Source organism: Lepidochelys kempii, chromosome 2 (genome assembly GCF_965140265.1).
Source record: "Lepidochelys kempii isolate rLepKem1 chromosome 2, rLepKem1.hap2, whole genome shotgun sequence".
Taxonomy (NCBI): domain Eukaryota; kingdom Metazoa; phylum Chordata; order Testudines; family Cheloniidae; genus Lepidochelys; species Lepidochelys kempii.
This window is the reverse complement of record NC_133257.1, coordinates 91,858,327-91,878,240: the sequence shown is the minus strand read 5'-3', so window position 1 is coordinate 91,878,240 and position 19,914 is coordinate 91,858,327. Positions and strand designations below refer to the sequence as shown.

Sequence of the window (19,914 nt, the reverse complement as noted above, 5' to 3'; positions counted from 1 at the left end):
TGAACGGTCGCTGGGCGGTGAACGGCGTCAGGAACCCTCGACCGAGGCCGGTACTGGGCCGGAGGCGACTGCGTAGATCCCAGCGGCAGCTTGCCTCTGGAGCGTGGGGCCAACATCGGCAGCGCTCCGGGCACCAACATGAACATAACGTCCCGGGCCGCCTGGGAGGCTTCAGGCGTGGATGGCGTCCAGACATCTGGAGAGGCCTGTTCTGAAGGGGCTGGGCTACTCCACTCAACGTGAGTCGGAGGTCTGGGGCCCGGTGGGGATCAAGGACTGCCCAACATGGGCCTAGCCTCTGTCCCAGACTTCCCTCAGTGCCACTGCAAAGAGGGAGTCTTCCTGGCCCTCTTGGTGTGCCCTGTGGACGGGGAGCAGGGCTGACTGGTTGATGGCATCAGAGGGTCACTGTGTACCGACGCTGCAGAGCTGGGTACCAGTTCGGAGCAGCGTGCCGGAGTCGGGGTCAGCGCCGACTCCATCAGGATGGCCCAGAGCCTAATGTCCCTTTCTGTTTTGGTCAGAGGCTTAAACGACTTGCAAATCTTGCACCTTTCGCTGATATGGGTTTCTCCCGAACAGCACAGTCTGCGTGCGGGTCACTTCTTGGCATAGAATGCCTACAAGAGCCACATGACTTAAACCCTGGGGCGCGGGGCATACCCCGGCCCGGGCTCACTGACTAACTAAACAGCTAACTAACTACAGGTACTAACTCTGAATGAACGAACAGTTCTGGGGATGAGCTACAGCAAAGCTGGAGCAGAGTAGTTCTGACGCACCTTCACTGGCGGCAAGAAGGAACTGAGGGGGAGGGGAGCACGCAGCTCCCCTTATAGCGCGCCAGGCCAGCGCCACTCCAGGGGTCGCTGGGGTGCTCTCCATACAGGTACTGCTAGGGGGAAAACTTCCAGCACCGGTGCACATGGTGAGCACACACACCTATTGTAGAATACACATGAGCAATCACTCAAAGAAGAACTACACTAAATGTTTTTAGACGATATAAAGCAAGATCCCGAAGTCAGTGCAACTGAAGGTAATGGTCACTGAATTCAGGTCAGAGTGGAAGAGGAAAAAGGAAACATGCTAATAAAAATATATGATTTTGTGGTTTCATACCTGATAAATAAGTGACCTATACCACTGGAATACTGAAACCCACAATTTTCCCCAGTAGTGTTCAGGATTTGTTTCTAGTTCATTGTTTGTAAGACATCAGACCTTAGATTTGTCACTGGCTCCCTAGAGTTACTTTGTCTTTTTACCACAGATTTAGACTTAATATAACAAGTCCCAGACCAAAGACTACTTCAATTTCCATTCTCTACAAGTCACTTAAAGATTGCCAGTAGAGAAGAGCTATTCTTATTTACATTATACCAAAACAAAATACACCATAACAAAGATGCAAGTACACTGGACCACTAAGTACAAGAGTTTCTAAAAGTTAAATACCTTCCAAGTATTCAATTGGTAATATGTCAAACGAAGTATCTTGACTGAGACTTGAACACTCAGCGATGGCATTCTGGTTGTGCCCTCTCTGTATTAAGTTGGACTCTTTCAAGCCATCAGAAACAGGATGAGCTTCTGTAATTAGTGTAGTAACTCCCCTAGAAAAAAATAATTTTAGTGACACTTTACTTAAGCCAAAGTTTGATCACAATCAGTATACAGTTTCTCTTACTTTGTGGACATATAAGTATGTCTTTATTTCCTTTATACCCCGAGTACGAACACTGCTGACTATCCTAGTCCTGATAGATTTACAGATTATTCTAAAATGGCAAGAAATATCTGCTACTTATTAACAGGATACTCAACTTTAAAAATCTAATCACTTCCAAAGAAGTAGTTCAAGGTACTACTTGTCACCGAGTTCCCGCTAATCATCTGTGGTTTTGACAAATAGGAAAATGTATTACATGCGTTTCTCTTTACTGTAGCTGTGTGAAAAGACTGGCTATACAAAACACTGTTAAATGCTTAAAATAATTAAAATAAAGAGGTATTTATTCCTTTAGTCTTTCAGATATAGTATTAGGTTTTAATCTAAGTTTTAAATAACATTCTCCTACCCCAGTTTCAAATTACCCTCTTGCTTCTGGTTGTCAGGTAGAAGCCTTTAGGCCTAGGTCTTGTCTACACCAGTCAAAGTACACAAAAATCACCACTACTGCACCTCCACCAGTGGCATCAACGGTTACTCCTAAGGGAATTCTGCACCAAAACACTAAAAATTATATGCAAAAAAATAAAAAACATGCACACATTTTGAAGTTCTGCAAATTTTGTTTGTCAAATAAATGTGGCTCCAACATGGCAGTGGGGAGCATAGGCCACTGGCTGTATTTATGTGGGCGATCACCCTCAAGCCCCCACTTCCCTCCAGTACAGGGACTTGGCAGTGAGGCTGCACCTGACCCTGTGCAAAGGCTGGGCCTGCTCCAGAAACACACCAGGGCCCTGCCCCTCTGTGCCAGGCACACCAGGTGTGGGTGGGCAGGCTCAGCCCAGCAGGATCCAAGTGTGGGGGGATCCAGATATGGAGTGAGAGGTTTCTGTGTGGTGCAATCTGGGTGCGGGCGGCTCAGTGCAGGTAGCTCTGAATGCATAGGGGCTCGTTGGGGGTTCCAGGTGCAGACGCAATGGGACTCTGCAGGGGGATCCAGGTGAAGGTGGTTGGTACTCAGCAAGGGGTTCTGGGTGTGGGAAGATGGGCTCAGTGGGGAGGTATGGGTTTGGGGGGCTCAGTGGGGGGTCAGGGTGCTGGGGGAGTGGGGTTTGATGGGGTGGAGGTCTGGGTGCAGCTGATTGAGGGATCAGTGGGATAGGGGTCTTGGTGGGGGGGGCTCAGAGGGGTCCAGGTATAGGGGATAGAGCTTGTCAGGGTGAAGGCTTGATAGACCTGCTTAATGGGGGAGCTCCAGCTGCTGCCAAAACGACATTGCATGCTGAGCTCCCGCTTCCTCCCTGCGATTCCCCTATTCCCTTTTCATGTCCATCCCCCTCCGTTTACTCCCACTTTCTCCTCCCCTTGCCCTGTTCCACCCCACTTCCTTCCCCACTGCCTCTTCCCCCCACATCTCCTTTCCTCATTTCTCCCACTGCGGGCACTCACTTTTGCACAGAAAACAGGAAGGCTCCCAGCACGCAGAAGGGGAACTGGACTGGCACTACGACCCAGGAGGCGGCGTTCAGCTGCAGAGTCAGTGGAGCCCAGACACAGCCTCCTTCAGCTGGGCAGCTCTGCGCTTGCAGAAATGGGCGGTGAGTGGGAGCCCAGCGGCACATAACCCCATGAGCCCCCCCCCATGCCTCACCTCTGTTTGGGGGAACAATCCGCCCCAAAAAACTGTGTCCGTAGTCGTCCCGCTCCGGCCCCCCACCCATGCGGTTTCCCTTTGCTTCCCTGCCATTTTCTGCACAGAATCACAGTAAGTATGTGGGGGAGGTGGGCATATTCTACAGACGCAGTCACTCAGAATTTCCCCCAGGAGTAAACAGTAGAAGCTGTAGCACAGATAGGTCTCTGCATTTTTACCACAGTTGTATTTAATAATACTCTGAGCAAGATTATAAAATGAGTTGGTACATATACGATACCCACCTATGCTACTGCTTCCGCTATTTCTACCAGTAATGGCACTACACCTGTTGTACTGATGAAACATTACACGCATTATTTTTGTCAGAGTATAGAAAAACCTATTTGAGATACTTCCTAGGCAATTAACTGTACTTACGATGAAACTGAAAATTGTAACAATGTATGGCCTTCTCTACAGATAGATTTTAAACCAGTGCAAATCCTACCACCTGTGTGAGCCTGATTTACAGCAGTTTAACTCTGAACCAATGTGAGTTAAACCAATAGAACTAGCTTAAGACACAAGTTTAGTTAAATTGGTACAACTGTTTACACCACGCTTACGTTTGTGACCTTATTTAAGGTACTATTAATAGTCTCAGTCAATCATTGCTAAAATGGAGTTAAGGTTGGAGAGTTAATAACTTATGTGATGCTACATAAACAGGGATATTGTAGTTCTCACAAAGCAAACCATTATAAAATCAGGGAACTTAAAAGAAATCCAAACATGTTAATGTATGAAAATGCAATTAGGGCACCCAAAACTCCACCATGTCAGATTCTTCAAGCTTCCCATATACTCTTAAAACTCACTGAAATCTTATGAATAGGATACATTTGATTTTCTTTTCTTTACAAGGATTAATGGTCTTTTTTCCTTCAGCAGAAGGCTTAATCCTGCCGTACCACAAAACCATGAATCAAAAAATGTTGGTGTCTGCTTTGTCTTTGAAAAGCTACTTCATCTATTTTGACTCCACAAACACTAAAATGCTTTAATCATCATCATTTGTTTTGGCATGGTGTCACTACAGAGCAGAGTTAATTCTTCTTCAGTTAAAACCTGAAGGGGTGAGGGGAGAAAACGACCATTAAAACCTTGTAGAAAACTACTCAAACGTAACCTATGCACAACATCTGAGCAAGTTTTTATTAAATGGCAAAAACATTTGTGAATGCCAAGTTAAAGTTGACTGGTGATAGCTTGTGCTCTTTGCAGAGTTTAGCAAAATAAACTTGTGAAACCAAGGAAATACAGAGTTACAGAACATGCCCAGGCTATGCCCCCTCTCGCAACTAGCAATAGCCACTGGGAATCATATGGTTGTAAGAGGGATTGATGGAATTGTAAAATGCAATAGATGTGTAGGACTGCAAGGAGGTATGAGTGTAAGGGGCTCCTGCTCAGGAGAGAACAAAGGCAGAGAGCAAGTATGTGTTATAGACATATTAGGACACTGCTCAAAAGAAGGCAGTTAAAGTTTTGTGGGAGCATACATTAACTTTATATTCCCTGTTTTTCACAACTTTTGAGTCTTGCTGAATTTTATGTTCGGGAAAGGAATGAGCTATCACCAGGCAACCATAAGGGTGAATTACTAAGGTTTGGTTATGTTAAAAACAAAAAAAAAACAAAACAGGAAGAACGGTTATTGGGAGTAGTTGGTGGTAATCTAGGCAGTTATAATTATCACCTAGGTGTACAGATCAGATGGTCCTGTGGACAAGTAATGATAATATCTAGTTCTTACAATGCAGTCTTTCATCAGTAGATCTCAAAAAAAGGAAACTTTCCCCTTAGAGATGGGGAAACTGAGGCACAGAGGTGAAATGACTTGGCCAAAGTTACCCAGAAGTACAATGGCAGAGCCAGAAATAGAGCCCAGGTTTCTTTGATTGTTCTCTTCAGTAGGCCATCCTGTTATGTGATTCCCCCTATCTCTGTATGCTCTGTTGTACTGAAATGGAGGTAACAGTCAGGCTTTAAAATTTTTGGAGTCTGTAACTGCTAACAGAGCCAATAAGAGAAGTCTCAGACATAGTCTACATCCCAAGAACGGGACAGTTTTATTACCTCATGGTTACAGCAACTAAGTATACTAAGGAAGACTGGTCTCTCCTCCCACTATTTCCCTCAAAACACACACCAACTTCATTTCCAGCTCATCCTCCTGTTCCTGTCTCATTAAGTAATTAGCATCTTAGAAGCCAGGTATTCACAAAGCAAGTCTGGAGAATCTGTGAACTTAAAAACAACAAACAAACAAAAAACACTGTTCCTGCATCTCAGGAACCTCTTGCTCAAATGATCCCAAATTTGCATCACTAACTAACAAAGGCACAGCAAATTTCAAGACAACTCGGATACATCTTAGAATTTTGGAATATTTAGAAACGTCGTCCTTTCAACAGAAAAAAAACTTCTCAATCTTAAGAGTAGCAGAGCTGGCATTCTACCATAATTATGGCACTACTTGAATTGTGGGATGATTGTCATATAATTGCAGCTGAGTTGCAGACAAGACATGGAAAATCATGGAAAAGTAATAACAGTTATTTATTACAGTAGAACTTCAGAGTTACACTTACCAATATTATGAACTGACCAGTCAATCACACACTTAATTTGGAACCGGAAGTACGCAATCAAGCAGCAGCAGAGACGACCCACCCCCACCCCCCAAAAAGCAGATACAGTACAGTACTGTGTTAAATGTAAACTAATAAAAAAAGGAAAGGAAAATTTAAAAAAAGATTTGACATGGTAAGGAAAATGTTTCTGTGTCTGTTTCATTTAAATTAAGACAGTTAAAAGCAGCATTATTCTTCTGCATAGTAAAGTTTCAAAGCTGTATTAAGTCAATATTCAGTTGTAAACTTCTGAAAGCACAACCATAATATTTTGTTCAATTACAAACATTGTAGAGTTAGGAACTATCCCGAAGTGTTCATAATTCTGAGGTTCTACAGAAATGTGGAAAAGCCAGAGAAGACCTATTTGCTTACGAAAAACTTGCTGGAACAATTTAAACACTCAAGCATCATGTTATGCCTGCTAATTTTTTTTATTTATTTTTTTTGGGGGGGGGGAGGAGATACCCAGACATTTTGCTGCAACTATATTACAGTCATTAATGCCTGGGGTCAGCAGCAGGATTCGTGACACCAGCCGCCCAAGTCCAGCAGCGGGACTCGGGCCACCAGCCACCCAGCTGACAAAATTGTAGAGGATGCTTAATATTGCGGGATCTGTAATTTCCACAGTATCACAAATTAAGTAGGGCCTTAGCCATAACATATATTAAAATTAATTATTAATAACTCCTTTGCTGTGTGCAGATTCCCCAGCAAAGGATAATCCTGAAAATATAAGAAGCTCTGAGCCGTGTTAAGTGGCCCATTCATCTCAATAAGCTAATCTCAGCTGAGTGAGACCATTGGATGTAGATGGATACACCTGAAACAACAGCCCTAATATGTGTAAAGTGTTCTATTCATGTCAGTAGGTGTTCCCATTCCCTCCTCACCCAATGCTGCAGAGCCTGTGATATGGATCAAGCATGCCTATTCTCAACTCTTTGCCTCAGTGTCAGCAGTGTGTTCTTGGTACTTATGCCAGTTCTCAGCTTTACACCCAAATGGCAGGGCTTCTCCTGACCCAGGCCCATATGGTAGGTAAGGACCCTAGTTGCCAGGGGGTCAGACACCTGTAGATGGGCAGGGGCCTCTAAAAATCCTGCCATACACAAGGCAAGGAAAGGGGATCAGATACCCCTGGAAGGGAGAGTCCCCCATATATCAGCTCATTTGAGAGGGAATGCCAATGGGGGGATTAGACACCCAGCCCCCCAGGGCCTGGCACATGCACAAAGACAGAGAGACAGGCAGTCCCCTTGCTCTCCTCCCCACTTCCAGATCCCAGCACAAAATGGGAGAGGACTGTAATGTTTGCTGTCAGGGACCCCTGCCTCTATTCTCCCAGTCCCCCTAAAACTCACCCTCTTTTCCTCTCCTCAGGTGTCCTCCCACTTCACTTAGCCCCATCCCCTCCATCACCTGACCCCCCCCGCAAGCCTCTCCTATCCACCCATCACCATTTATCCCCCATCCCCGCACTGTACCCTAAACCCATCTCCTCCTATTCCCACTTACTCTTCCACCTCCAATCACTGTCCTCTTCCAACAAACATTTGCATGTGCAAATTGTTCTTTTCAAAAGCAGTTTCAGCTCCTTCTATATATTCTGCTGTCCTCAGAATACAATTCCCCAAAATACAAAAATCCCATATTGCTACTATCTGCCTCTGATTTTTCCCCACCCTTCAGATTTCTACACATAGGGTTGGATTTGAACTCTCAGTGCCTGGATGTTGCTGAGGTTCCATGGGTGAAACATTCCTCCTGGAGCTACTCAGCTCCTGTAAATCATAACTAGATTTACCCTTAGCCTCTCTGCACATGTACAGTCTAATTGGTTTGGAGCAAGAGCTTTAGGACTGGGGGACCAAACTTTTGCTAACAATATTTTAATCTGATTTCCCCCAAAGAGCTAGTGGTGGGGTAACTCTCAAGCAACCGACACCCTAGTGCGATCCCTGTACATCCAAGAGTTGCCAAAATATATCAACTTTAAAGAAAAGCTAGGTGTTTCCCCCCCCCCCCATGAGGCTGTCTCTGAGGAACCCCTTGATCAAACAGCCTCAAATTTGGGTCATAAATCAAACCCTACCTCCCCATGAGACACACCACATTTCAAGGCAATCTGAGTAACCATATGGATTTTAGAGAATTCATGCCTGATCTACACCTAAAATTTAAGTTAATCTAGCTCCATCACTCAGAGATGTGAAAATTTCACATCTGTCAGAGAAGGTAAAGCCAACCTAACTACCACCTGTTGGAGGAGTGGATTAATTATGGTGATGCAAGAGGTTTTTCCATCGCTGTGAAAAGCGTCTACACTACAGCTGTGCTGCTATAGCATTTGTATTATTCTGTTACTGCAATTATTCGGGGCAAAAAGAGGTCTGACACAAAAGTACCAGATTTCTCAAGAGGCCTATTTTTAATTTTATTTCTTAAACTAAATAAGAGATTTACTTGGAATTCTCAGAAAATTTATTCTGTATTCAAAGTAAATTATGTATTCTTCAAAATTACACTCTTCACACTTAAGAGGTTGAATCCCTGCTTTAAGTGAAAAACTCCATCTCAACCATGGAGTTGCTATTGAGGCTTTTATAATCTGCTCACAACCCATGTAAATTCTTGTTAAGGTATCAAAAAGCAGTGATCTCCCACTTCCCTGTGTTCTGCAGAATATTGACCGTTAGATAAGATACTCGTAAGCTATTTCTTCTGAAGTCACTTCACACAGTTTGAAAACCTGTAAAAGCTATATGTGCTTGCACTTATGACTTAATTGTGATTACCAATTCACAAACTACTCTATGAACCTCACATGCATGGCACTGGAGCTCTACCTAGAAAGCTTATAGAATCCTGTAGCAAGACTACAGAAGAATAAATTGAACTATTTGCACAAACTATAAGGAAGGAAATATCTCCAGAGCAAAAACTGTTTTGAAATGGACACAAGTGACAAAACTGGAGGAACTTCTCGTTCTCCTTATGAAGTTATCCAGCAAATGAAAAAAGTTTAAAGAACCACTGAGCTAGAATTAAGCTCTAATAACTTCACTGTCTTCAGACATTCCTTTTAAAGAAAATATATTCTTCAGATCTTGGATTTAAGCAACAAATTCTAATGAATCATCAAAAACTCTACAAATTTTATTGACAAGTAGGTGGGAGCAAAATAAAGCATTTAACGGCAGCCAATCCCGTTATTTCATAAAGAAAAAATTCAGAGTAAAGTCATTGATATGTACAATTATAACACAGAATTTGCTATAAGTAATTTTTCCAATCTTTTTTAAAGGATTAAACAGCAATATCACTTACAAGTCACCCTGAAAGCTAAGAGCTAACTTCCCCCTTGGCTCCGAAGCAGACTGACCACTATGACAAGATGCTGATGGCGGTGAAAATCTCCCTTCTTCTAGATAAGAAGCTTGAATATCAGAAAGCCTGTTGGAAAAAAGCCCAATCATTTTAACTGCTCAAATTGGCATCTTTTCAACTCGTAACTTGTTTTTTGTAGAGTATCTGAATACTACTTGAGTACCACAAAAGGATTGTAGGAATTCAATCTCATATAAAAAGGGATGGCAAAAGGGATTTCCAGCTTAGTCAGGGGTTCATCAGGCTAAATGGCTACTCTGATTTTCTCTGAGTACTTATTTGGAAAGAAAAACAAGTGGTTTCATTTAATACAAGTCCATCCATAATTCATGCTGTGTAGCCTTTTAGTTTTTATTTTTGCATTTTATAAATTTAAACTCAAAAAAATTAATTTTATTAGACGGTTATTGGCTTGTAATGATCAACAAAGAACTGTTCACTATAAGCAACTATGAGCAACTCTGGTAGTTTAAAGAAAATAAAACTGCGATAGAAGTGTTCTCAAATAACCTTCTTGAGCCAACCTAGATATCTGGCTGATATAGGAATCAATTAACCAGTTACAGATAATTCTCAGTCACTAGACTAACAATTCTTATACTTCATCATTATGGCCAGCTGCACAGCCAATGAACAGCTGGTGGAATGGGTCAATATACTACAGGAACTTGCATTCTGTCCATAAGCTATCACATATAGTTGCAAGGAATGTAATGTTAGGTTTCAGAGTAGCAATCGTGTTAGTCTGTATTCGCAAAAACAAAAGGAGTACTTGTGGCACCTTAGAGACTAACCAATTTATCTGAGCACAAGCTTTCATGAGCTACAGCTCACTTCATCGGATGCATTCAGTGGAAAATACAGTGGGGAGATTTATATACATTGCAACGCCCCTCTGCCATGTACATTGGTCAAACTGGACAGTCTCTACATAAAAGAATAAATGGACACAAATCAGACGTTGAGAATTAGAACACTCAAAAACCAGCCGGAGAACAGTTCAATCTCTTTGGTCACTCTATTACAGACCTAAAAGTTGCAATTCTTCAACAAAAAAACCGCAAAAACAGACTCCAATGAGACACTTGCAAACTGGATACAAATACCTTAGGCTTGAATAAAGACTAGGAGTGGATGGGTCATTACACAAAGTAAAACTATTTCCCCATGTTTACACACACACCCAACCCCCATTCCTCAGAGGTTCTTGTCAACTGCTGGAAATGGCCCAACTTGACTATCACTATAAAAGGTTCCCCCCGCACCCCCCCGCTGGCAATAGCTCACCTTAAGTGATCACTCTCATTGCAGTGTGTATGACAACACCCATTTTTTCATGTTCTGCGTGTATATAAATCTCCCCACTGTATTTTCCACTGAATGCATCCGATGAAGTGAGCTGTAGCTCACGAAAGCTTATGCTCAAATAAATTGGTTAGTCTCTAAGGTGCCACAAGTACTCCTTTTCTTTTTAAGGAATGTAATGTAGCTCAAATGTCTGACATCTCAGATAAACCCACTGGTAAAAAAAAAAAAAAAAAAAAACAGATGGTGCCAGAAGCCAAGAGCCAGACAAGACTGGGCTGGAGTACGATATTATAGACCAACACAAAGACTGCAGGAGAAGAGAATTATGGGAAAACTACACAATTTAATTCTGCAGACTCTACATCACACTCTCCTGGAAGCGGTAATGCCCAATGATCCCAAACCCAGTTTGACTTTACATCCATAGAGGGGGCAACAGATACTATGTGCCATTTGGCTAAATTTTAAGGTTGGATCATATGCTTTATTCACAACTACACAGGTTTTATCTTTGGTACCAAAATTTGTTCCAACCACTGAGTCAGTATAGTGTAATAGTCACCTTGAACAAAAAACAATAATTGTGACCAAAAATACAACAGTAGCTTAAGTATCTCCTGTTTTCCCACTATAGTATCGGTTCAAACTACTGTAAGTTAACTGTACATAATTAATCTTTCTGGTTTCAAGAAAAGTACTACAGAACCATTATTCTCTGAATAACTACTAAATTTAGTAACTATTGATGTTATGTGCAAGAAATATAGGATGCTCCAGTTAGATTACTGTTCATGTCAAAGGATATTGACTCAGTATACTTTTAAAACTCCAGTCTAAATCCCAAGTTAACATTTTGTAACGAAGCCTGGCAACTTAAGTTTTCTTTGACAAAATGCTTTATTTTATAGCATGCAGTGTTGTACCTGCGTTAATTCCTGGATATTAGAGGCACAAGGTAGATGAGGTAATATCTTTTATGGAACTAACTTCTGTTGTGAAAGAGACAAGCTTTTGGGATACACAGAGCTCTTAAGTCTGGGAAAAGTACAAAACGCCTTCAAAGGACAAGCCAAGGAGCTTAAATCCATAACTTCATTAGAGACTTAATATTGGTCTTAAAGACACCGGATGTATGGCTTATTATTACAACAATCTGTAACCTTAAAAACCCCCCTTTTTTGTCCTATGACTGCAGAGGTGTTAACTGCCCACTTGACACACTGAATACCTTTCCCAGATGGAAAAAGAGCTCTGTGTAGCTTTAAAACTTGTCTCTTTCACCATCAGAAGTTGGTCCAAGAAAAGGTATTACCTCATCTACCTTGTCACTCATTTTGTAGCAATCATCAGAAGATCATTCAGCAGCACACTGACTTTTTCAGCACATCACGAATTCACACCACGTTACAGACGTATCCGAATAACCAGTTTCAGCTTTCTGAGCATACAGCATGTAAGAGGAATCCTTCTGGAGGAGATCAGACACCTCCACTCTTCCCCATAACGCAAGTGTATTTTAGGCTATGAAAGACTATTATGAGGACAGTCTTACCTGTTGTCACAACTGGTTTTATTCCTGGCAACAGTTGAAGCTGCAACAGGTAAGCCAAGGTTTGATGAAATGGTGACATTTTCCAAAATCCCACTGGTATTACTGTTCAGTGAGTTAGCCAAAAAGCTGGGAAACGTCTCATCTGCAATATTTCGAAAGTCTTCCATGCTGCCATACAACAGAACACTGCTTAAAAATGAATTGAAATAAGTCATTTCAGCATAACAAACAAGATGATACTCAAAGAATTCACTGGTCACTAAAGTCATGTAAACTCCCATTGGAAACAACATAGCCAGATGCTTCACACTGCAGATATAGAAAGATTTTATTTTCACAGACCAGGATGGAAGGACTCCAAGTCCAGTTACATGACTTTCACAAAAGTAGTCCTCATTCTGAATTATGTACTACAGTTCATAATTATGCATGACCTAAAAAGCAACAATTTTAGAGCCATCTACCTCCATTGTACTAGCACTGAAGCTTCACCAGCACTACTAACAGTATTCAGAGTAACAGCGTGTTAGTCTGTATTCGCAAAAAGAAAAGGGAGTACTTGTGGCACCTTAGAGACTAACAAATTTATTTGAGCAGAGCTGTAGCTCACAAAAGCTTATGCTCAAATAAATTGGTTAGTCTCTAAGGTGCCACAAGTACTCCTTTTCTTACTACTAACAGTAGTTACTTTAACAGCATTAGCTTAAGCATATAAAGTCAGCAGTGTTACTCCAAAATGTCATCTATACCACAAAGTTAAATAATGACAAAATCACTGGTAACCAGACCACACTATTACTAGCACCACTGGGGGCTAAACAGTGCTAGATTTCCCTAAAATCACCAGTACACACAAGGTCTAGAGGTGGTTTTGCTGACTGCCAACTGCAACAGTACTCTTCATATATTTTTTAAAAAATCTAGCATAGATATACAGTTGGCTAAAATATTGCATGTATAGCAAAAAAATGTATTCTTTAAACCAGTGGTTGAGTCCAAATGTTCTAACACTCACTCAAAATAAAATCAGAAAAGTCTAAGAGCTGACAGTATGCTTCCTTCTTTGGCTTTCACCAAAAAAAGCAACTGACATTTTATCCATTTGTTAGTCTTCAAGCCAATTTACTTCCAAATCCAAATCAAACCACTGTTTTTAAAAAGTCACATTTGTTTAAATTTTATACCTACTGTCGTTAATACACAACAATATCAGAACTGAAAGGAGTTACAGAATGCTAGTGAAAACATGCATTTCACAGCTCTGAATATAATCAGTTTCACTATTACTTTTTATAATCAATGTCTCCTATGCAGAAAAGCCCCTCATAAAAATTCAACAAGGGAGCCGTAAACATTCACCTTCAAGTTTCAGGCATGTTATTTAAAGTGTGCTTTATCTAAGCGTTTGGGAGATTTAAACTCAATTTCAAAAATTTTCAGATTCACATCCACTAAAAAAAATTTAGAATACCCAATTAAAGTAAAAGGCTAGTTTCCTTGTGCTTCTATCTCCTTCACTGTTCACCACACTCCATCCAAGATCTTCAACACCATATTAATAAAGTCTTTAAAAAAAAAAAATCAATAGAAGAGTGCAAGACTGGTGATTTTTTTCAAGGTGCACAGAGAAAACACCCTCCGTTGTACAACCAGCCCCTGTTATTTAAGGTAAGAAAATAACTATCACCCAACAGGATCACATTCTGGCACTGGAATAGGTACTGAAGTTTAATAAGGAAGCCACTAAACATCAATTTTACTACTACCAAAAAGCAGCACGGTGGGACAAGAAGTCAGCTTGTACTTTCCAAGTAGGATGATCTCAAAACGTCAAGAGCAACAGATAGTAAATTTACTTGACTGTGACAGGTGCCGCAGAAGAGACTGTTTGACAGCGGAACTCATCCTGATAAAGGAACATCTGAATACAAGAGCAAATCAACTGCATTTACAATAACATAAGTAATTTGTTACAGCTCCCTGTTGGTTCCCATAAAAAAAAATAGACAATACACTGACCATATCCTTTACTGACATAAGCACAACTATATCTACAAACTCATTTAAACTTCTTCCTCAGTATTTTGAGCAAGAAGGCACAGATCAAGACTTTTTTTTTTTTTTTTAAGAGACATTAAAAGTTAGAGCCCTCAAGTGCCTGACCTGTATTTAGCTTGTAAAGTTGCTTGGAGCAGACAGCATCTTCCTGTTTCTACAGACCTCAAGCACTCGATGGAGCCTAAAAAAAACCAAAAACCTATGTAAAGCATCACCTTCATTAGAGGTCATTAAACCGGCTGAATCAGAGGCTCCTTGCACAGGGGACGGGGTAGGGTATGGAGCAGGGGAGGGCAAACTACGGCCGCAGGCCACATTCAGCCCGCCAGCCTATTTAATCAAGCCCTCAAGTTCCCACCGGGTACTGGGGCTTGCTGCGCTCCAGCTGGGGAGTGGGGTCAGGGGCCGCTCTGCACGGCTCCCAGAATCAGTGGCATGTCCCCCCATCCTGCTCCTACAGAGAGGCACAGCCAACTGGCTCTGCAGAACACTGCTGCAGCTCCCATTGCCTGCAGTTCCTGGCCAATGGAAGCTGCAAAGGCAGCACCTGCAGGCAAGACCGTGCACAGAGCCACCTGGCCACACCTCTGCATAGGAGCCAAAGCCAGAACATGCTGCTGCTTCCAGAAGCTGCTTGAGGTAAATGCCACCCAGAGCCTGCACCCCCCGCCAGAGCCCTCACCCCCTCCTGCACCCCAACCCCAATGTCATGAGCGTTCACGGCCCACCATACAATTTCCATACCCAGATGTGGCCCTTGAGCCAAAATGTTTGCCTACCTTTGAGCTAGAGTGCGGACACGCTCACTCCAGAATAAGGGCGCCCTTTCCTGGGGTTAGTTCCTATCACTTTGCCCATTCAACAGCCAGCCACAAGCTACAACCGAGTCCGGCCTTCCACCCCTCCCTCACGCCGCCAGCCCCAGAGACAGCCGCGGGCAGCGGGGCAGGGGCAGTGGGGCAGGGACACGGGAGTTCTGCGGAGCTGGGACGGGAGCCTCCCTGCGGGGGCGCCTCGCGGGGCCCGGGGCACAGCTTCCCCCGGACGGCTGGGGAGCGGGGCAGAGAGCGAGCCTCACTCCCCCTCCTCCTCCCCCCACGCACCTGAGTGCCCGGCCCTGCCGCGTGTGCCTGGGGCGGGGGAGCAGGAAGCAGCCGGGACCCGACACCGGCACCTCCCCCCGCACGGACAGAAACGGAGACAGGAGCAGCCCGGCCACCCAACCGCCACAACTTCAAACCGTCGCTCCGCTTCCCCGCGCCTCCTCCCGCAGGCGCCGCGCTCCCTAGTTCACTCACCAGCCCCAGCGCAGAACGCGGGGGCGGCCACCGCTCCGCCGGATTTGTGCGCGAGAATGGCTGTAGCGCGAGACCCGCCCAGGGCGCGCGCGCGCACGCTCCCACCAAGCCCTGCGACGCTTTCTCTCCCTTCGGGGGGCGCGCATTCGCAGCGCAAGGCTGCGCGTGCTAGTCTGGGGGCTAGGCCAAAGGAACCGGGAAAATAAAAAATAAAAAAAAAAGCGGGAGCTGGCCAGCAGCATTAGGCCGCTCAGGATAAAAATAAAAGCCGGGACTGGGTTTGTGATTGGGGGGAGAGGGGCGTGACGTCACTAACCCCGCCCCCGGCTGCTATGAGTGACACCCAGCCCAACCCGTCGGGGCGGTGGGAGGGAGGCAGGGAGGGGGAGACTTGGGCCCTCCCACCTTCGCTCGCAAGGGCTCCTCAGAAGCAATGTGCGCCTTCCTGTGAAGGCTGAGGTCAAGCAGGGGGCCCTACCACACTGCGTTCCCTGAGAGCCTAGCATGCGAAGCATAAGGCAGGTTGCCCTATGGACAGCCTCTGAGTTCCTGCTGGGAGCAGTTGTTATGACACATGGTACTTAATTAAATACACTTCTAGAGCTGGCTAGCTGCACCTGCTGCATTAGTGACCCAGTTGTGTGAAATAGCTGTTTTGGGATACCACAGATACAGCAACAAGGAGGACTTGTGGCACCTTAGAGACTAACAAATTTATTTGAGCATAAGCTTTCCTGAGCACACTTATGGTGAGATAAATTTGTTAGTCTCTAAGGTGCCACAAATACTCCTTTTCTTTTGCCGACACAGACTAACACGGCTGCTACTCTGAAACCTGTCATAGATACAGTGTGAATCATGAGATGGGCCAGAATTCACACACACTGCAGATGGCTAACTGGCATACCTGACTGTTATCTAAAAGTTAAAAAACCCAAATTTCCACACACAATTCAACAATATACATAGAACAACCACGCAAAAACATCTTATCTGAGACCCTGAGCCTGCAATACGTTTATTTTGCATTAACACTGAATTAACAGTAAAAAAAAGTTATGGGATAAATGTTTCAAATATCTTATTGTGTACACATAAACTTTTCATTACTATCAAAATACAGATATTAAACTTCCAAGGCTTTTAAAGGAGATATTTCTAACATACATTATTCATTGGATAGAATAGTGACTTTCATGCTGGAGAGCTATAAATACAACTTCTTTTGAGGAAAAAGTGTGACTGGTGGATTGTTAATGGAAAATACGGAATAGCAGTACTTCCTCCTATAGGTAGGAAAATAAGATGACTTTTGGACAAGTGCCTAAATAAAACCGTAGAAGCTCTAAAAAATACCCAAGATAATGAAAAATTGCTACTAGTTCAGTGGCTACCATACATAGGTAGTGAATCCCAGAAGCACAATCGTCAACACGTTCTCTTTTTTGTCAGAAAAATACTAGTTGAAGTCTTTCCTTTAGCATTCCTGTTTTAGATTAAGGCTTTTCTCTTCCCAAAGTTATATTTTAAAGGAAAATTTCATGTCAGGTTTTGAATTCTGTTTTGTAGGTTCCTCTCAGCACCTATTTTGCCATGACTGATTTATGTTTGTGTGGTAGTACTATAGTTAGAGCTTATCTTCCATAAGCCACATGCTTTAATGGGCAACATGACTGTACAATCATAAGCCTGGCCTTCCCTCCAGTACTGGGCAGTAATAGTACAAACACACAAGAACACATTTACAAAACTGGATTGGGGGGTATGGGATGTCCCATCCACTGTCCTTTTCTTGAGGGCTAGAAGGGAGGGTAATTCCAAATGTTCTTGGGGTTACAGTCTGGAACAGGTTGAGAATCTATACTAGAATAACAGATCATGGAGCTGTTAGGTAGGTAGATGCTATTAGTTGAGTGGTTCCCCAACTTTTTCATAATGCACACCCTATGTTACTAGACCAATTTTTTCACGAACACTTTGACTCTAGTTTTCCATTCCCGGACATTTCCCCCCTCTTCATAAGGACATAACGTCTGGCTGGCTGCTACAGCAATTACATAGAAAAATAGTACTTCAAAAGTACTTACCATATTTTTATTTGTCTCAGTTCCATGTGTTTTGTCTTTTTTTTAAAGAAAATAAACCTCACTGTTTACTTTTGGTCATTTCATTTCCCCCTCCTTCTACTTTAATTTCTCTTAGCTGAAAACAAGAGCCAGCACCCTGTGAGCAGCCAATTTTCTGTGTACCACCAGAAAGTGCTTCTTGGACTAGATTAGTAACCTGAATATTGTATTTTTAGGACTAAATTAATAGAAAACACTCAAAAATTAAGCAACACTAAGAGAACTGAGAAGAGAAGGTGCAACGCACATAAGAAGCAGCGTCTGCAGCCATTACGTATGAAGAGCAAGCGAAATACTATTTAGAACAACAGAAAAAGAAATCTTATCCTTGGAAGTTACTATAGTTTTGGAAGAGCACAGTCTCCGCTATTGACTACCTTACTCACACTCACCCCTTCTGCTCTTACACACTATAAGTCAGGGTGGGCAAACTACGGCCCAGGGGCCGCATCCGTCCCTCCAGACATATTAATCCAGCCCTCAAGATCCACTGGGGAGAAGGGACCAGGGCTTGCTCCCTCCGATGCACCAGCTGGGGACTTGCTCCACTCCGCAGGGCTCCTGGAAGCAGAAGCATGTCCCCCCCCTCCAGCTCTTACGCGTAGGGGCAGCCAGGGGACTCTGCATGCTGCCCCTGCCCGAAGCACCACCCGCGCAGCTCCCATTGGCCAGGAACCGCAGCCAATGGGAGCTGTAGGGGCAGTGCCAGCAGAGGGGACAGCAAGCACAGCTGCCTGGCTGTGCCTCCGCTTCAGAGCCAGAGAGGAAACATGCTGCTGCTCCTGGGAGCTGCTGGAGGTAAGCACCGCCCAGAGCCTGCACCCCTGCCCCAGCTCTGATCCCCCTCCTGCCCTCTAAACCCCTCGGTCCCAGCCCAGAACATGCTCCTGCTTCCCCAACCCTTCATCTCCAGTAACCTCACCCCCCACCGCACCCCAACCCCCAATTTCATGAGCATTCATGGCCCACCACACAATTTCCATACCCTGATGTGGCCCTTGGGCCAAAAAGTTTGCCCACCCCTGCTAGAGGCCATAGCCACAGCCCCATACTGTAGCACTGAGGTGATGTGGCCATTGCACCTGTGCTGATAGCAGTAGCAACTTTACTCCTGGACACTGCACACACAGAGAATTAAGGTCCCCTGGAAATACATTCTGCCTGGGATGTGCCGCAATTACACCTTTTGACCACCAGGGGCTGCTGTGGTACCAGAAAAGACGGCAGTCTGCTCTGGGCCCGAGCAGCCAGCCATGGAGAGGCTGCTTTCCTCACTGCACCCTGCTTTTGGGGCCAGGTTAGGAGGCATGGGTTACCAGGAAGATGGGGCACACAGGTCTGCTGGGTGGTCAGTCTGGGGTGGGGGCACAGCAGCTAGAAGGATGACAGCATTAAGCCACAGGTGTAGGACTGCAAGGATACAGGGAGATGGGCAGGTACATGGGGGTGCAGCAACACATGAGGATAGGGGGAGAAGGGTGGCTAAGTGCGGGTGCACAAACACATGGGGAGAGGGAGGTGCAGGGACACACTGGGACAGGAAGGAGAGGTGGTTGAGTGGGGGAGCAGGGGCACATGGGGACACAGGCAGATGTGCCTGACTGAATGGGAGAGACTAGGGGTCAGCCAGGGGCACGGCCTAGGGGAGGCTCCCCCCGTCCTTAACAAGCCTTCTCCCCCAAAAAAACCCAGTTCCCTAGTTCTCCTGTCCACACCTAACAGCCCTCCAGGTTCACTCCCAGGCTCTTTCCTAGCAATAACTTCCCTCTTCCTCAGCTACTCCATTATCCCCAACTCCCCCAAGCCTTTGCACTGCTTCTGAGGGGTAACGGAAATAAGTTTCTGGAGTGTAGTTTAAATGAACTATGCAGAGTTCTGTATTAGTATGCCTAGTAAGAAACCTTATTTGTCAGAAAACCTTAATTGACTTTGTATTGTTATATACTTGCTGACAGGTATTTTGAAATAAATTCCCAAAATAACAGTAACACCATGATTATAGTGTACTAATTTTTAAATAGTGTGTGTAGAATTTTTCATTGTAGGGCACAAAATTCCCCTAAGCATAAACCTTGCACGTGGAGGGGACTGTCCTGCTACAATATGGCTTCCTGCTGCTGCATAGGGGAAAAGTGGCAGTGTCCCTTCCCCATAAATGCATTTGGATTGGAG

General features: G+C 44.1%; 1 protein-coding gene across 1 annotated transcript in view; it reads right to left on the bottom strand.

Annotated features, from left to right (window-relative positions):
- The window catches only part of CEP192 (centrosomal protein 192), a 206,263-nt gene that overhangs the window by 168,712 nt on the left and 17,637 nt on the right, over positions 1-19,914 (bottom strand). Inside the window, exons 10-14 of the mRNA XM_073329624.1 lie at positions 15,617-15,848; positions 14,424-14,499; positions 12,261-12,449; positions 9,341-9,466; positions 1,459-1,616 (exon numbers count right to left, since the gene is read on the bottom strand). Coding sequence (XP_073185725.1) covers positions 1,459-1,616; positions 9,341-9,466; positions 12,261-12,449; positions 14,424-14,499; positions 15,617-15,848 — 781 coding nt within the window. The remainder of the gene's footprint in view (positions 1-1,458; positions 1,617-9,340; positions 9,467-12,260; positions 12,450-14,423; positions 14,500-15,616; positions 15,849-19,914) is intronic.